This window comes from Mastigoproctus giganteus, chromosome 10 (genome assembly GCF_048544385.1).
Source record: "Mastigoproctus giganteus isolate SK-2022 chromosome 10, ASM4854438v1, whole genome shotgun sequence".
Lineage (NCBI taxonomy): Eukaryota > Metazoa > Arthropoda > Arachnida > Uropygi > Thelyphonidae > Mastigoproctus > Mastigoproctus giganteus.
The window spans coordinates 78,072,135-78,092,097 of record NC_143584.1 but is presented as its reverse complement, the minus strand read 5'-3'; the positions used below and the strand labels follow the sequence as shown (position 1 = coordinate 78,092,097).

Genomic DNA, 19,963 nt, shown 5'->3' with positions numbered 1-19,963 from the left:
GATCATCCATCACAGTTATTCCATTCACATCTAGTGGGCCAATGTAATTCAGCCCTTTCCTTTTGGTGTTGGACGAGATTTGCAGCTGCAGTGAAAGCCAAGTTTTAATTATATTTAGCCATTTATTGACTTAATTGTTATTGTTATATTAAATTATTTTATATAAGTAGCTTATAGTTCTAGTCAAGCTCCTTGGTTTCTTTTGAATTTAGATAGCGATTTGGAAAGTTAATACTTAGTGTCCATAGATTTACGTTCGTAACTTGCTGCCATTGTTATACAATACAACATATATCCCGAACTAGATAGCATAAGGTTTAACGTAAAACTAGATAGCAAAACATGTAGCACTATATAAGAAATCTGTTAGCTTAGTATAGTAATATCAACTAATCAGTAAAATTTATTAATGTTATTAAATTTCATTGTCAATTTAATTGCACTCAAACAGAATCATTACCCAGACTAGAGTAGCAAAGCAACGCTCACAGATTAGTCAGAGTGCAGTAGCTTGGGAAAGAACCAAAGGGGGCGATTCTCCAAGCATCACAGTCTAAAAAAATGTGCGAAATGTGAAATGTTTTCGGACCTGTCTAGAACAGGACATGATCTAGCCAAGGAGGATTTCTTTGGGTGTGCTAGGTGCAGAGACTGTGAGGAAATTAAGTGCCAACTCAGCGTTTGATGGGCATCTATGAGAGTTTGAGGTATGGGGTAGATACCCTCGAGGAAATTAATAAGAGGAGCCAATAAAACACTCAGCTACCTAACTCAATGCCAGAGCTCAATCCTGCGTGCATCAGGCAACACAGCGACAATGTCCAAGGCAGAATGAACTGGTCCCACAGGAACTAGTTATTGTTGTTGACTCTATTGTCAGGGAGACGGGAATATATTATACAAAAAGGATAGGTGGAACAGGACCGGGGTATGTCTGCAGGGGCAAAAGTTGATGTTGTTGTAGAGTAGATATTCTTTTAAGGGCACATGTGATATTGTTGAACATGCTGGCACTAAGGACCTGAAAAGTAAGAGATCTGCAGATTACATTAACAAGTACAGGTAAATGTTGAAAAAAAGTTGCGAGCTAGGGTTGAATTTGAAAGTATCTGCAATTCTGCCTAGACACGATAGGAGGGAGTATATGATAGCCTTGTCAGTCAATTCGGCCTTGGAGAGATTGTGCACAGCTATTGGTAAAATTTTTTTCATAATGATCTGTGTTTGCAACAGGGATGGGATATACTTAAAAAGAAAGGGTGCAAGAATATTTGCTGATGCTATCGAGGCAGTGTTAGGTGGGTCGGAAAATTGCCAGCTTGGGGAGATTCACAGAGTAAAAGATTAACAGATGCTGCAGGAAGAGGCGAAAGTGATTCTTGCACTGCTTCTATTGTAATGAGCAGCAGCCTAGAGAGCAAGTTGCTAGGGATTTCAAGAGCTGCTGGGAGTCATCATGGAACAAGTAAATACATGCGCTGTGTTAGGATAAGAACAGGTGCATGTATACTTGCATGTACACCAAAGCTAGAAGTATGATAAATAAATTTGATGAATTTGAAATGCTGATCAAGGCATCAAAAGAGATATTGCTGGGATATCAGAGACACAGATAAAAGCCATGCAGAATTGGAATTTGGGGAGTACAATGTGTACAGAAAAGATAGACAGGGTAGGAAGGGAGGAGGAAGTGTATTCAGTTGTCATAGGTGGACAGTGCAATGCTGAGTCAATTTGGTGTGATATAAACACTGGGAAAGGGAAAATGAGAATAGGATTCTGTTATAGGACTAATGACTCTGATGATAACAACAAACAGTTGTGCAGGGAACAATTGTTAACTGGAGAGTGCTTCTAGAGCAGGCCAGTAAATAAGAATGTCTTGTAATGGGAGATTTTTAACTTTTCAGATATTGACTAGAACTTGCGTGTTGGTCACTCACATGCTAGCAAGACTTTTATGGATTTATTGGAGGATTGTTTCCTACAGCAACATGTTCAAGGGGCAACCAGAGGGGGTAATACTCTTGATCTGATTATCAGCAGTGATGACTCATGCATTAGGAATTTGCAGATAAAGGAACCACTAGGTAACAGTGATCAGTCTACTGATGTGGGATTTATGTAAAGATGTAACTACCATCAAGGGTAAAGGGAAGGGATTTTGTTTTCATAAAGGTGACTACAGTGGTCTCAGGCAATTTCTGAATTCTATACAGTGGGATCAACTGATGATGTTAAAAGAGTGAATTCTAAATGGGAGGTCTTCATAGAATTAATCTTGGAAGTAACTAAACTTTTCGTACCAAATAAGAAATATTGTTCAAGATTTAGACCTAAATGGAGACTTCCAAGATTTTACCTAGTGGTAGGAAAAATCATGGAGGCAATGATCAAGGGTGGATTTCAGGATCATTTTGAGAGAATTGAAATTGAGGTGGAGAATAAAAAAAGACCAGGGCTAATTGGGCATTTGGATATGAAGTTCTCTGAGCAGTGCAGACAGGCCACCAGAGCAGATCATGGAGTTTTGTCAATAATATGTAGGAATTTTGCTAGCAGAGACAAGGAGATGATTAAACGTTTGTAAGCCAATGGTCAGGACACACCTTGACTACTGCATACAGGTTTGCAGATGTTTGTTTGTTTGTTTGTTAGGTTTTATTGGCGCATTAGCAACTAAGGCTATAATGCGCCAAAACTAGGTAGTTTGCAGACTACTGCAATAAGAGTTGCTAGAATGAGTACAGAGAAGGGCAACAAAATTGGTGAGAGGAACAATGGGGTTCTCTTACCCAGAAAGGCATAAATTCTGTAAGTTGTAGCATCTGGAGGCTAGGCACCAGCGAGGTGAAGTGATTGAAGTGTACAAGGCCCTGAATGGCTAGAGCAGGCTGAATAAAAACCTGGAAACTGAGGGGTATAGATTCAACTTAAGGAAAGACAGTTATAGAACAGATGTGCGGAAGTTTGCCTTTAGCCAGTGGGTAGTTGATTGCTGGAACAGACTTACATCTGTTGTTGTGGAAGTAGATAACTTAAATAAATTTAAGGCTGAACTAGACAAACATTTGGAGTGACCAAATTGATGAAATGGGAAGCTTTTTTTTTTGGCTGATACTCTATAAGCTTGCTTTCTTGCATCATATGCTTCAACTAATGCTAAAATCATTCTTTGCTACTTTTCTTTGTATTCTGAGTCAAAGACTTTTCATAATCTGTCTTAGCTTGCCTAACCTCCTTTGTGACTGATTGCAGATTAGTTTATACTTGCTGTAGGGTTAGGTGTGCCCTGTTACTTTATAATCATCCCATTTCTTTAACACATTTCTTTAACACTAAGTCTGATCAGCTCATCTGACATGCACCAAGGTCTAAAGTATGAACAATATCTCTTATTTGGAATAAAAATCTTAGTTCTTTCTGTGATTACTTCCTTGAGTGCTTACGATTTAGAATTTTCACTTGGTAACATCACAACTGGGCTCACGGAAAAAATTTAAAAACTGTGTAAGACAAATGTAGCCACCTTATACAAAACCAAAATCTTTTCCCTCAAAACACTAGTTACAGTACCTAAGCTCTAAATTTAAAGAAAGAGTCTTTTCGTCCTCCTTTTACTAAGTGATAAATAACAGAAACATAAACTTCCAAGTGACTAACCCGTCAAGCAAACCCCCTTCGAAATTATAATACAATAGTTTCTCTACCATACCACAGCACTTTAGTGGATAAATTGAGGAATGGTTTTCAAAATAACAACATTAAACTAGTTTTTCTTTCTTACTAGAAAATTGGTAAATTTTTTTTAAAAAATTCAAGTAAAATTTCTTATAAAATAGATGATTTAAATAACTAAGTATAGTTAATAAACTGTTAAGAAGAATGTCCTGTTAAATTAGTTGCTTTTACATGCATATCTAATGAGGTGCATATTACCACCATTACAGCTTCAATAATAATGCAAGATTAGCATAATTCACCTCACATATGCCTCTTTCTAAATGAACCTTAAGCTAATAGTGTTACAGTTTAACTAAATTAATTAATGAACAAACTTCATATTATGGAAGCATTTGCAATAGCTCAGAGAAAACCCAACTATTAAACACTAAAACACCCATTGAAATATCAAACATATGGAACTTAGAGAGACAGAATACATTTAATCTGGAAAATTAGGATTACTGCACACGATTCCAATTTCTAACAATTTTTTAACTTTTTCGTGCAAATATTAAGCAACTGAAAATGAAGTTTATGTTGATAAGAAATGGTTTGCTTCTTGCCATTTTATATGTTAAATATAAAGTTTGTCTTTTAAAATCATTTCTAATATTAGCATTAGTAGTGGCAAATGATGGACAAAAGCAAGCTTATACAGTCAAAAAAGAAAACAAAAAAAAAAACACTTCAATCAACCAATCTGCTGGCTAAATGCAAACATCCATAACTCTATTCTGCACCCATCCTTCCTCAATTTAAATTTATTCCCTCTCGTGCATCACCTGTGCAACAGGAAGAACCCCATTAGCATTAAGCTTGATCAATCCATTCAAAGCCTTAAACACCTCACTCAGATCACCCCACAGGTGTTTAGTCTCCAGAAGCTGCAATTTGCATAACTAAAGTCTGCTTTGCATTATCATTAGCAAAGGCACATGATGCAAGAAGCAAGCTTATAGCATCAGCCAAAAAAAAAAAAAAAAAACCCCTTATTTCATCCATCCACTCGCTCCAAATGAATGTTTGTCAAGTTCTGCCTTGAATCTATTTAAGCTATCAACTTCTACAACGACAGATAGAAGTTTGTTCTAGCAATCAACCACCTGCTGGCTAAAGGCAAACTTCCACACATCTATCCTACAACCGTCTTTCCTCAATTTGAATTTATGCCCTCTTAGGCAATTATCCTGAGCAAGAGGAAGAATCCCATCAGCATTGAGCATGCTCAAACCATTCAAAGCTTTATACACCTCAATCAGATCACCTCGCAGGTGCCTAGTCTCCATACACTGTAATTTGCAAAACTTAAGCTTTTCTTCGTAAGATCACTCCTTTGTTCCATTCACTAATCTTGTTGCCCTTCTCTGTACTCGTTCCAGCAGCTCTACATCCTTCTTGAAATGAGGCCTCCAGACCTGTATACAGTACTCAAGGTGTGGCCTGACCATTGCCTTATACAAGGGAATAATCAGCTCCCTATCCCTGCTAGAAAAATTCCTGTATATCATTGACAAGACACCATGAGCTACTCTTGCAGACGGTCTGCACAGTTCAGAAAATTTCTTATCTGTCTGCACAGTTACCCCAGGTCCTTTTCATTCTCTACCACTGTCGGTGTGGTACCACAGAGTTGATACGTTTAACCTGGGATTACTGCTTCCCATATGTAATACTTTACATTTGTCAATGTTAAACTTTATTTGCCACCTCTCAGCCCATCTGCTTAACTTTTCTAGATCCTGTTGCAGCAGTGTACTGTCATTAACAACCCTGCCAACCTTCGTATCGTCTGCAAACTTGGACATTAAACTTGTTGTTATTTGTTTTTTTTTTTTTTTTTTTTAGGAGCATTAGCAACTAAGGCCATACTGCTCCGGGAATATGCGGTGGTCATTCCCTGACCTTTCCGCATCCTCCGTATTTGGTGGTGACGGGCTCGAATCCTGGTCTAATCAAGAAGCGTGTGCTACACACTGCTGCTCCTTCCCACCTGGCTACGGAGGTGTCTTGAACATTAAGCCTGATATACCATCATCAATGTCATTTATAAATACAGAAAACAACAACAGACCCAACACTGAACCCTGAGGGACTCCACTAATAACATTAGTCCAAGAAGAACAGGTTCCATTGATTACCACTCTCTGTCTTCTCCCACTCAACCATCCCATTATCCATAGCAGCAATTTGCCTCCAATGCCACACAGCTCCATGGAAAACTGTGCAGCAGTCTTCCATGTGCAACAGTATCAAAGGCTTTTCTAAGCCTTTGATACTGTTGAATCCAGATATATGATATCAAAGTTATTCTTTGCATCCAGTTCCTTTGTGACTACATCATAGTATCCAATCAAATTAGTCAGACAAGACTTCCCCTTAACAAATCCATGCTGTGTCCTTGCTGTAACTGAAGTCTTGTCTAGATGATCCTGCAATGCTTCTTTAACCAGTGCCTCCATTAATTTCCCTGGAACAGAAATTAAACTAACAGGTCTGTAATTACATGTCTCACCCTTTGATCCTCCTTTGTGGATTCGGGTCATATTTGCACATCTCCAGTCCACGGGTACCTCCCCTGAGTCCAAAGAAGCTCTCTCTGGAACTTCTTTGGACTCAGGACTCTAATTATGACTAAGGGTTTGCTTACTTCCTTTGCCGCCTCCTTTAATATAACTGGATAGATTCCATCCACCCCAGGTGCCTTTCTTGTGTTTCTTTTCAACAATTTCTCCTGTGTGAATGTTGATGCAAAATATTCATTTAGTTTGTTAGCTACCTGAGCAGGATTATCAACAGTTGAACCATCGATATCAAGAGGACCAATCTGATTCATCCCCTTCCTTCTAAAGTTTACATAAGTAAACAATTCTTTGCTGTTTGTCTTTGCATCCTTTGCCAAAGATTTCTCGTAATCTGCCTTCACCTGCCTAACCTCCTTTGTAAATTTGTTACAGGCCAGCTTATATCTATCATCGGCTTCTGTGTCACATGTTAATTTATATGTATCCCATGCATTTTTCTTCTCTGTCACATGTCTAATTAATTCATCTGACAAGTTCATTTGGTAAGAGAACCCTTTTGTTTCACTCACCAATCTTGTTGACCTTCTTTGTGAACATTCCAGAAGCTCTACATCTTTCCTAAAATTAGGAATCTAGACCTATACTGAAGAAGTGAACTGACCAATGCCTTATACAATGGGAAAATAACCTCTATAACTACTACCAAAATTCCTGTATATTATTATTATCAAAACCCTATGAGTTGTCCTGGCAGCCTGTTCGCACTTCTCAGAGAACTTCATATCTGACTGATCCCTGAGTCTTTATAATTCTTCACTTTCATGATTTCAGTTAGCAAAAGCTTATAATGCCAAAGTTCGTGACAGGGAATATGTACTTATTCAAAGCTTAATAAAAACGGCACTCACCTCAATAATCCGATATGGTTACATGAATTACGAAACAGTGGTGTGGAAAATCTGTAATTGAAACTAAAATCAGAAGTTAAGAACTGTGATGAAGAAAGCATAACTTAAAAAAAAAAAAACTCAACCCAGAGGAGGGTGAGGTGCACCACATCATTCTCTAGTTGTCAATTACAATACTGTATAAATAAAATATCTTAAAATTAAAAAAGGAATAAGGCCAATAGTCGTGAACGATGGACTTTCGATAGATTCATCTTCAGTTGAGGTTAAAATGAAGGGCAGAAGGTTACTGTGGATCTTAAGTACCTGAAATGTTTTGCTGAACATGTGGTAATTTAACACGCATGAGATTCCAAATGGAAGACAAGGAAACCAGAAGTTTTGTTGTTAAGACGTCAAGATCGGCATTGAGACAGTACCATTCTATTATGAGGATTTCATATAGGAGTTTATAGTTTGAATTTAATTTGATAATGCTTATTGGGGCATCAACTAAGGGGCTGTAGTTATGAGTGTGTACATGCTGAGACAGTTCAGTATTTCCTTCTTGTGCCCAGAAACTATTAATGTGGTAGTAAGTGCATGTGTTTGCGATGGTGGATAATTCAAATTTATTGGTAGTACTTCCGATGTAACATGCGTTACAATCGGGTTCACATTTGATTAAATAAACAATGTTATTAATGTCCTTAGTGTCATATATGTGGGTTTCTTTATATTTGTTAAAAGGGATTCTTAATTTATTATAAGCAGAAAAAATTATAGAAAAACCGTGTTAGTAAAGATATGACGTAATCGTCTAGCGATTTGGCAATGGTAAGGAAGGACAATGCGAATGTTTCCCATACTGGATTTTTTTTATAACTGAGTTATTAGAAACATTTCAATTACTAATCTTACCTTTAACAGTTGAAATAATTTGTTGGATTAGTTTGATGGGATATTTTCTAGCTGTGAATTTTTCAGTAAGATATTTTAGCTCAAGAACTAAATCATCCAGTAATTGGCAGTATTTAACTGATTTTTTTACACTACGGGTGTGTGTGAAAGAAAATTCTATAAGAAAAAAACAAATACAGGCCAATATCTACATTTTCTTTCACACCATCTCCAAAGTGTAAAAAAATCGGTTCTCTACAATTAAGTTTTTAATGCTTTTAAATACTGCCAAGAGACTTATGTGATCCTACTGCCTGGCCCACATCCGCATGGTAATAGGACAGGCAATGGAGGACCTTGGTCTTCCAAGGACCAAACAACAAAAAGACCAGATGAACAACAGACCTACACTACAATCTACATTTTTCTGGCTTTTACAGTCTGTATTTTATTACAAAAGATCATTGCAGAGTTGGGGAAATTCTCCGGGGCTGCAAGACCTGTAACACTGCACCCTATGTCCTTTCTGTACACATTGTACTCCCCATATTCAAATTCTATATCTCTTATATCTGAATGAAACATCTCTGATATCCCCACTTTGTCTACATTTGATGACAACCAGCACTTCAAATTCATAAAATTTATTTACTATGATCCTAGGATTGGATGCACCAGTTTTCATTCTTAGTTACCCTAACACACAGCGCCCTTGTATTTACTTGTTCCATGATGACTTGCAGGAGGCCTTGAAATCCCTGACACCTTGCTTTCAGCACGTTTGAATAGAAGCAGTGCACGAGTTATTTTCACCTCTGCCTGTGGCCTATGAAATGCATTTTGAAAATGGGCAATTTTCAGTTAGTTTATACAGAAGAATTTCACTTTTGTTATTTATCCTTTATAAATCAACATGTAACAATGTTGTCCCTGTCCATGTTACATGCAACATGTAACATGGACAGGGTGGATGCCCTCGAAGCATTAAAAGTGAGGGGCCCATCAGGCTCTCAGCTGTCCACACCAATGCCAGAGCTTGCACTCGGTCATCGCGCAACACAGTGGCAGCCCCAAAGGCAGAATGCGCTGGTCCCAAAGGAACTAGTAGTTGTTGGTGACTCTACTGTCAGGGAAACATGCTTTGTAAAAAGGATAGGTGGAACAGGACCAGGGTATGTCTGCCAGGGTCAAAGGTCGATGACATTGTAGAGCAGATATCATCTTTTAAGGTCACAAAAGGTGATATAGTTGTACACATTGGCACTAATGATATTAAGAGTAGGAGACTGGCAGAATTACTTAACAAGTACAGGTCACTGTTGAAAAAAAGCTGTGAATTAGGGTTGAATTTGAAAGTGTCTGCAATTCTACCCAGACATGATAGGAGGGAGTATATGATGAGAGCCCTGTCGATCAATTCGGCCCTGGAAGGATTGTGCAAGGCTCAAGGGGTAGAATTTTTTTCAGCCTAGTCTGTACTTGTTAACAGGAGAGACTGCTTCTACAGGGATGGGATACACTTAAATAGAAAGGGTGCAAGAATGTTTGCTGATGTTATCGAGGAAGTGTTAGGTGGGTCGGAAAACTGCTAGATTGGGGGGATACAAGGACTAATAGATTAACAGTAGCCACTGGCAGAGGTGAAAGTGATTCTTGCACTGCTTCTATTGGAATGAGCAGTAGCCTGGAAAATAAGATGCGGGATAGTTCAGAGACTGCTGGGAATCATTGGGGTACAAATAAATGCATAGGTTGTGTTAGGGTAGCTAAGAAAAAGAACAGGTACATGTATACTTGCGTGTACACCAATGCTGGGAGTTTAGTAAATAAATTTGATGAATTTGCTCAAAACATCAAAGGCAGATATTGTGGGGATTTCAGAGACATGGTGACAACCAGATATAAGGAATGCAGAACTGGATTTGGGGAGTACAATGTCTACAGAAAGGATAGACAGGGTAGGAAGGGAGGAGGGGTTATGCTATTAGTTAAGAAATACATAAAATCCAAGGAAGTCAAGCCAGTCGACATTGCTGGACAGTGCAGTGTCGAGTCAGTTTGGTGTGACATAAGCATTGGGAGATCAAAATTGAGAGTAGGAGTGTGCTATAGGCCTAATGACTTTGATGAGTATAATAAGAAACTGTAATGAGAGAGTCTTATAATGGGGGATTTTAATTCCCCAGATATTGACTGGAATTTGGGGGCTGGTCACTCACAAACTAGCAAGGCTTTTGTGGATTTATTCGATGATTGTTTTCTACATCAGCATGTTCGGGAGGCAACTAACGGGAGTAATACTCTTGATTTAATTATCAGTAGTGATTCTTCATGCATTAAGAATCTGCAGGTAAATGAACCACTATGTGGCAGTGATCACAGTGTGCTGAAGTGGGATTTACTCAAAGAGGTAACTACCATTAAGGATGAAGGGAAGGGTTACTGTTTTCGTAAAGGCGCCTACGATGGACTGAGACAGTATTTAAATTCTATACAGTGGGACCAACTGATGATGTTACCAACAGCAAATTCAAAATGGGAAGCATTCAAAGAACTTATCTTGGAAGCTACTAGGCTTTACATACCAACTAAGAAATATTGTTCAAGGTTTAGGCCTAAGTGGATGTCAGATGAACTAATGAGACATATGGCAGAGAAGAAAAATGCATGGGATACATACAAATGAACAGGTGACACAGAAGCCTATGATAGATACAAGTTGATCTGTAACCAAGTTACAAAGGAGGTTAGGCAGGCGAAGGCAGATTACGAGAAATCTTTGGCAAGGGATGCAAAGAAAAACAGCAAAGAGTTCTTTACTTATGTAAATTCTAGAAGGAAGGGGATGAATCAGATTGGTCCACTTGATATCGATGGGTGAACTGTTGATGATCCTGCTCAGGTAGCTAACAAACTAAATGAATATTTTGCATCGACATTCACACATGAGGAGTTATTCAGCGAGGGGAATGCCAGAGGTGTATTCAACTCTGGCAGTAAGCTAGAGAATCTTCTACTAACTGAGAGTAAAGTGGAGGAGAAATTGCTGAAGATAAATACAAGAAAGGCACCTGGGGTGGATGGGATCTATCCAGTTATATTAAAGTAAGCAGCAAAGGAAGTAAGCAAACCCTTAGCCATAATTATGAGAGCCTCCTTGGACTCAGGGGAAGTACCCATGGACTGGAGATGTGCAAATGTAACCCCAATTCACAAAGGAGGATCAAAGAGCGACACAAATAATTATAGACCTGTTAGTTTAACTTCTGTTCCTGGAAAATTAATGGAGGCACTGGTTAAAGAAGCACTGCAGGATCATCTACACAAGACTTCAGTTATAGCTCAGACACAGCATGGTTTTGTTAACGGGAAGTCTTGCCTGACCAATTTGATTGGATACTATGATGCAGTCACAAAAGAACTGGATGCAGGGAATAACTTTGATATTATATACTTGGATCTTAGAAAGGCTTTCGATACTGTTGCACATGGAAGACTGCTGTACAAATTGGAGCAGTGTGGCATTGGAGGCAAATTGCTGCTATGGATAAAGGGGTGGTTGAGGGGGAGAAGACAGAGAGTGGTAATCAATGGACACTGCTCATCGTGGACTAATGTTATTAGTGGAGTCCCCCAGGGTTCAGTATTGGGTCCATTATTGTTTTCTGTATTTATAAATGATATTGATGATGGTATATCAAGCTTAATGTCCAAGTTTGCAGACGATACGAAGATTGGCAGGGTTGTCAAGGACACTACTGACACTATGCTACTGCAATAGGATCTGGAAAGGTTGAGCAGATGGGCTGAGAGGTGGCAAATGAAGTTTAACATTGACAAATGTAAAGTACTACATATGGGAAACAGCAACCCCAGAGCAACGTATCAACTCTGTGTTACTACACTGACAGTGGTAGAGAATGAAAGGGACGTGGGGGTGGTTGTGCAGGCAGATATGAAGTTTTCTGAGCAGTGCAGAAGGGCGGGAATAATAGCTCATGGTGTATTCTCGATGATATATAGGAATTTTTCTAGCAGGGATAAGGAGGTGATTATTTCCTTGTATAAGGCAATGGTCAGACCACACCTAGAGCACTGTATACAGGTGTGGAGGGCTCATTTCAAGAAGGATGTAGAGATGCTGGAACGAGTACAGAGAAGGGCAACAAGATTAGTGAATGGAACAAAGCGGTGCTCTTATGAAGAAAGGCTGAAGTTTTGCAAATTACAGTGTCTGGAGACTAGGCACCGGCGAGGTGATCTGATAGAGGTGTATAAAGCCTTGAATGGTTTGAGCATGCTCAATACTGATAGGATTCCTCCTCTTGCTCAGAGTAATCACCTGAGAAGGCATAAATTCAAATTGAGAAAAGACAGATGTAGGATAGACATGAGGAAATTTGCCTTTAGCCAGCAGGTGGTTGGTTGGTGGAATAGACTTCCATCCCTTGTCGTGGAAGTTGATAGCCTAAATAAGTTTAAGGCTCAGCTGGACAGGTATTTCGAACGAACAGAGGGGTGAAGTGGAAGTGGTTATTTTTTATTTATTTATTATTATTATTTTTTTTTGGCTGATGCTGCATAAGCTTGCTTTCTTGCATCAAATGCCTCTACTAATGCTAATGCTAACAATGTAGATTTTGAGGTGAATTACTTGAAGTTTAACTAGGTTATTTAGAATGATAGTATGAAACAATCAGAATCGTGTTTCAGCTATAAATGAAAATATTAGTTACACACAAGGAAGGTGTGTAACTAATACAAATACAGTTTCTGTTTAGTAGAAAAGAATTACTTTTTAACAAATTTGTTAAAAAAGTATTCCATATTTTAAAAAAGTATTGTTCCAAATAATGTTACAAAATAGTTACTATTATGTTTGTTGACAGCAATACAATAAATTAATATCAATAGACTATGTATATAAAGTGCTTAGCATCATAATACACAGCCATTTCTGAATAAACAGAAAATTTTTAAGGTGGCATCGTTTTAGGTTATATCTCATATTGTGAATACCTTCACAACGAGCTGCCATGATATTGCACTACTTCGAATAAGTAACGCTTCACCTAAGGAGAAGACTAGTGTTACTTATTCTCAGATAGGTACCACCACCCAGACAGCACTGTTTCAGGGCTATTTGGCCCTTCGTCAGTGAGTGGGTAGGTACCCAAGTGATGCAATGATGGCAAAAACAGTTATGAAGTATAACTCCACAATATGAGAGATGCCTAAATACATCATACACCATCAGGCATCTCTCATATTGTGGAGTTATACTTCATAACTGTTTTTGCCATCATTGCATCACTTGGGTACCTACCCACTCACTGACGAAGGGCCAAATAGCCCTGAAACAGTGCTGTCTGGGTGGTGGTACCTATCTGAGAATAAGTAACACTAGTCTTCTCCTTAGGTGAAGCATTACTTATTCGAAGTAGTGCAATATCATGGCAACTCGTTGTGAAGGTATTCACAATATGAGATATAACCTAAAACGATGCCACCTTAAAAATTTTCTGTTTATTCAGAAATGGCTGTGTATTATGATGCTAAGCACTTTATATACATAGTCTAAATTTGTTCGCAGCTTGAGGCTCTAGCCCTAAATGCGCCTTAGTCTAAATACATCATACACCATCAGGCATCTCTCATATTGTGGAGTTATACTTCATAACTGTTTTTGCCATCATTGCATCACTTGGGTACCTACCCACTCACTGACGAAGGGCCAAATAGCCCTGAAACAGTGCTGTCTGGGTGGTGGTACCTATCTGAGAATAAGTAACACTAGTCTTCTCCTTAGGTGAAGCGTTACTTATTCGAAGTAGTGCAATATCATGGCAACTCGTTGTGAAGGTATTCACAATATGAGATATAACCTAAAACGATGCCACCTTAAAAATTTTCTGTTTATTCAGAAATGGCTGTGTATTATGATGCTAAGCACTTTATATACATAGTCTAAATTTGTTCGCAGCTTGAGGCTCTAGCCCTAAATGCGCCTTAGTCTAAATACATCATACACCATCAGGCATCTCTCATATTGTGGAGTTATACTTCATAACTGTTTTTGCCATCATTGCATCACTTGGGTACCTACCCACTCACTGACGAAGGGCCAAATAGCCCTGAAACAGTGCTGTCTGGGTGGTGGTACCTATCTGAGAATAAGTAACACTAGTCTTCTCCTTAGGTGAAGCATTACTTATTCGAAGTAGTGCAATATCATGGCAACTCGTTGTGAAGGTATTCACAATATGAGATATAACCTAAAACGATGCCACCTTAAAAATTTTCTGTTTATTCAGAAATGGCTGTGTATTATGATGCTAAGCACTTTATATACATAGTCTAAATTTGTTCGCAGCTTGAGGCTCTAGCCCTAAATGCGCCTTAGTCTAAATACATCATACACCATCAGGCATCTCTCATATTGTGGAGTTATACTTCATAACTGTTTTTGCCATCATTGCATCACTTGGGTACCTACCCACTCACTGACGAAGGGCCAAATAGCCCTGAAACAGTGCTGTCTGGGTGGTGGTACCTATCTGAGAATAAGTAACACTAGTCTTCTCCTTAGGTGAAGCGTTACTTATTCGAAGTAGTGCAATATCATGGCAACTCGTTGTGAAGGTATTCACAATATGAGATATAACCTAAAACGATGCCACCTTAAAAATTTTCTGTTTATTCAGAAATGGCTGTGTATTATGATGCTAAGCACTTTATATACATAGTCTAAATTTGTTCGCAGCTTGAGGCTCTAGCCCTAAATGCGCCTTAGTCTAAATACATCATACACCATCAGGCATCTCTCATATTGTGGAGTTATAATTCATAACTGTTTTTGCCATCATTGCATCACTTGGGTACCTACCCACTCACTGACGAAGGGCCAAATAGCCCTGAAACAGTGCTGTCTGGGTGGTGGTACCTATCTGAGAATAAGTAACACTAGTCTTCTCCTTAGGTGAAGCGTTACTTATTCGAAGTAGTGCAATATCATGGCAACTCGTTGTGAAGGTATTCACAATATGAGATATAACCTAAAACGATGCCACCTTAAAAATTTTCTGTTTATTCAGAAATGGCTGTGTATTATGATGCTAAGCACTTTATATACATAGTCTAAATTTGTTCGCAGCTTGAGGCTCTAGCCCTAAATGCGCCTTAGTCTAAATACATCATACACCATCAGGCATCTCTCATATTGTGGAGTTATACTTCATAACTGTTTTTGCCATCATTGCATCACTTGGGTACCTACCCACTCACTGACGAAGGGCCAAATAGCCCTGAAACAGTGCTGTCTGGGTGGTGGTACCTATCTGAGAATAAGTAACACTAGTCTTCTCCTTAGGTGAAGCGTTACTTATTCGAAGTAGTGCAATATCATGGCAACTCGTTGTGAAGGTATTCACAATATGAGATATAACCTAAAACGATGCCACCTTAAAAATTTTCTGTTTATTCAGAAATGGCTGTGTATTATGATGCTAAGCACTTTATATACATAGTCTAAATTTGTTCGCAGCTTGAGGCTCTAGCCCTAAATGCGCCTTAGTCTAAATACATCATACACCATCAGGCATCTCTCATATTGTGGAGTTATACTTCATAACTGTTTTTGCCATCATTGCATCACTTGGGTACCTACCCACTCACTGACGAAGGGCCAAATAGCCCTGAAACAGTGCTGTCTGGGTGGTGGTACCTATCTGAGAATAAGTAACACTAGTCTTCTCCTTAGGTGAAGCGTTACTTATTCGAAGTAGTGCAATATCATGGCAACTCGTTGTGAAGGTATTCACAATATGAGATATAACCTAAAACGATGCCACCTTAAAAATTTTCTGTTTATTCAGAAATGGCTGTGTATTATGATGCTAAGCACTTTATATACATAGTCTAAATTTGTTCGCAGCTTGAGGCTCTAGCCCTAAATGCGCCTTAGTCTAAATACATCATACACCATCAGGCATCTCTCATATTGTGGAGTTATACTTCATAACTGTTTTTGCCATCATTGCATCACTTGGGTACCTACCCACTCACTGACGAAGGGCCAAATAGCCCTGAAACAGTGCTGTCTGGGTGGTGGTACCTATCTGAGAATAAGTAACACTAGTCTTCTCCTTAGGTGAAGCGTTACTTATTCGAAGTAGTGCAATATCATGGCAACTCGTTGTGAAGGTATTCACAATATGAGATATAACCTAAAACGATGCCACCTTAAAAATTTTCTGTTTATTCAGAAATGGCTGTGTATTATGATGCTAAGCACTTTATATACATAGTCTAAATTTGTTCGCAGCTTGAGGCTCTAGCCCTAAATGCGCCTTAGTCTAAATTAATATCAATATTCATATGGTTAAATTAAATAAAGTACACTTACACTGGCAGGTTCAGCATCTTGACCATCTTCGGAATTCAAAAGATCCCCAAATTCTCCTAAACACCATGTTGCTACTTGAACAAGTGGCTGTTTAGTAATCAACTCTCCTGTCAGATTCTTCCATAACTGTTGAACGGTGTATGTATGAAGGTTGCATGCTTCTGATATAAGCTGAATGAGATTGCCAACAACATCATCTCTTACATAGTTACCTGCCTGAAATTAAAAACATTTCAAAAGTATTATGAACTGATAAAACAATATGGACAAAGTAAGGATGATACTTGGTATCGATGAATGTTCTTTTCATTAGTGTTAAAATGCAAAATTACAATCATGTTTTTTTTAATTTTTTAAAAAATATTACTGTATATTTTACAAAAAAAAAAAAAAAAAAATACAATTGTATGTCCTGAGAATATCCCTTTAATTTTCAGAACATGCCAATCAGGGTGGGGAACATTAAAACTAGCCTTGCTGTGCAAGGAACTCAAGGCTTTTGCTGCCTCGCCCAAAAAATAAATAAATATATATATACTGTATATATATATATATATTTTTTTTATATATATAATATATAGAAAATAACTCACTTCCTACCTATGTACAATGCACAGAGAACTTCACATCTATCAGTATCCTAACCACAAAATGTCTACATTTATCTGTTTTTCTAATATGCACTACTTGCTGCATGTTTGTGAAGCCATACGTAGTGAGACAATAATACAGTTCAAGTGTTTTAGATGCACAGTGTATGAGGAGATTAAGTATAAAATTAGAATTCTGACAGATGAATAAGAGAGCTTAACAACAGGGATGATGCTGTCAAAGGAATTAAAACAAGGACACCATCATGCACTTGGTGACCCAACTCAACACTTGATCCTACATGCATCAGATAACAACACTGCAGAATCCCAAATTCAGAAAGCACTGGTTCCACAAGAACTGTAATTGACTGTTTTCAGGAAAATGGGAAGCATACTGTGCAAAAAGGTTAAGTGGAACAGGAATAGGCTAAAGTGCAGAACAGTTATTTTTTTTGAACTCACATCATAGATGATATGGATAAGTCTGTTTTTTTTTTCCTCAAAATCTGTGCTCCTGAACTTACTCCTATTCTTTGCCACCTTTTTTCACTTTATTACTCCAAAGGTGTTTTTCCTTCTACTTGGAAATTTGCTTATACATAGCCAGTTCCTAAAAAGGGTGATAAATCCCTCTCTTCCAATTATTGTCCCATTGCAAAGTAATGGGGGAAATCAATTAACCGCCAACTCCTAAACTACCTAGAAACCTTCCGTCTGATCAATGATCACCAGTATGGATTCCGTCAGTGTCAATCCACTGGTGATATTGTGGCTTATGTTACCCATTTATGGACTAATTCAATGGAAAGATTTGGTGAAACACAAGTAGTTGCTCTTGACATCTCAAAGGCTTTCGATCGTGTTTGGCCTAAAGGTCTTCTAAACAAGCTTCCATCTTATAGTTTGCCAACTGTTTTTAGTAATTGGTTATCCGGTTTTCTCTCTGAACCCTCACAGAGGGTGATGGTAGATGGCTCTCTGTCTTCTAACTTCTCCACTAATGCCGGTGTCCCCCAAGGTTCAGTTCTTTCCCCCACTCTTTTCCTCTTGTATATTAATGACCTTCTTCCATTTACTGGAAATCCTATCCATAGTTTTGCCGATGATAGCACACTGCATTCCACTTTCCATTTTGAGAAACCTTGTCCTGCTCAATCAGCTTCAACTTCTTGAAAATCTGCTACCAATTCCTTAAATGCCGATCATCTTCAGGTAATTCTCCAGTGGGGCCAAGACAACTTAGTTGATTTCAACCCTTCTAAAACTCAGTCTTGTCTTATATCTCGCAAAAAGAATTCTTCTGCTCCTATGCTTATCTTTAGTGACACTCTGATTTCTAGGCAAAATGATATATCTCTTTTGGGGATTACCCTGACTTCTAATCTCTCTTGGCACAAGCACATTACAAATAGTGCTTCCTCTGCATCTAAAAAACTTGGTTTTCTCTTTCGCTCTCGGCGTTACTTTTCTTCCAAACAGCTGCTCACTCTGTATAAATCGCAAATCCTCCCTGCCATGGAATATTATTCCCATAACTGAGGTGGTGTCAGAAAAAACGTTTGTAATTATTTTTAGTTTAAAAGCAAATTGCCCTGTCAGGCCGCTATTTTTCATAATGAGATTTTTTTGTAAAAAAAACGATCATAATTCGGAAAATATAAGAGATATCAATAATTTCTTAATTATCGTTGGTCGGGAGAGTATACAGTAATTTGTAGATTTTTTTCAGAATTTTATGTCCAGTGGTTACGAAATGCGACAATCAAAGGGTAAAAATGGCGGATCTTTGAAAAAAATATATAATTTTTTTTCTTAAAGTGTAATATATGGTTGGAAAGATCTCATTACGTAGAATAAGTCTGAATTTTTAAAAATTTAATTCACTAAAAAATTATGTTGTGGGAGGGCGTGAAAGGTTTCATTTTTTGACATTCATTGTACCTAATGGCATTTCGTAACCACTGGGCAATAAATTCTAAAAAAATTCTCCAAATTAGCTTAATGTGTGCTGATCAATGACAAATAACAATGATATTGATATCTCCTGTATTTTCCGAGTTATGACCGTTTTTCTGAAATTTTCAGTGACAAAACGAGCAATTTTTCAAGGTTTTTGAACGACTACTCCAAAAATAATAATCCGATTCAAATTTCAATACTATTTCTGATATGCAGTCAGAGGATTACATATATGGTAAAAATTTCAAGTTTCTAACTTTTCTAGTTTAGGAGCAAAGTGGCTCTAACATCCGGACAGACAGACAGAATGACGAAACTAATAGGGTTCCTTTTCTATTTTTACGGAACTCCAAAAAGGAGCCTCTTGTCCAGCATGCCACGAATTAGTAAACCTGAATAAAAACGAAAAAACATCCCAACAATAGAAGAGGAGTAAGCCTTTTGTCCCGCATGCCGGAAAAGTTGAAATCCCAAGGGTCAACATTCCATGGATTAAGTAAATGAGAATGAAAAGAAAAAACCCAAGATTAGACAAAGAATAAGCCCTTTGGCTCATACACTTGAAACACTCCCGATGGTCAATACTTCCCGGAAGAATAAAAATAAAGGGTTGCCTCGGGGATGTTTGAAGAATGTGGTTGAAATTCCAGGTAACAGGTGGAGTCTCTCAAGACACTCCCCAGTGACAGTGTCCAATGATGAATGTCCAGTGATGTCACATGGGAAAGAGACCACCCCCAACTCTAACGCACAAAACCCAAAAGATGAGAAGACTCGCTCTCTTTCGACAAACTCTCTGAACGGCCAGCCCTGGACTCTTTCTTGCCCACTAGATCTTGATCCTGCCCTTGCATTCTTGACCTCCCTGGATACGCTACTAATTTTGCTATTTTTCTGAAGCTGATTTATCTCCAGAGGGTTTTTTCCTGGAGATAATTTTGATTGGAGACAGGTAATATTAGTTTGCACCTG

The 19,963-nt window shown here is 38.2% G+C and overlaps 1 protein-coding gene across 1 annotated transcript in view; it reads right to left on the bottom strand.

Annotated features, from left to right (window-relative positions):
- The window catches only part of LOC150079103 (AP-1 complex subunit gamma-1-like), a 650,293-nt gene that overhangs the window by 193,409 nt on the left and 436,921 nt on the right, over nt 1-19,963 (bottom strand). The window contains 1 exon segment of the mRNA XM_090383609.1: nt 16,440-16,655. Coding sequence (XP_090239735.1) covers nt 16,440-16,655 — 216 coding nt within the window.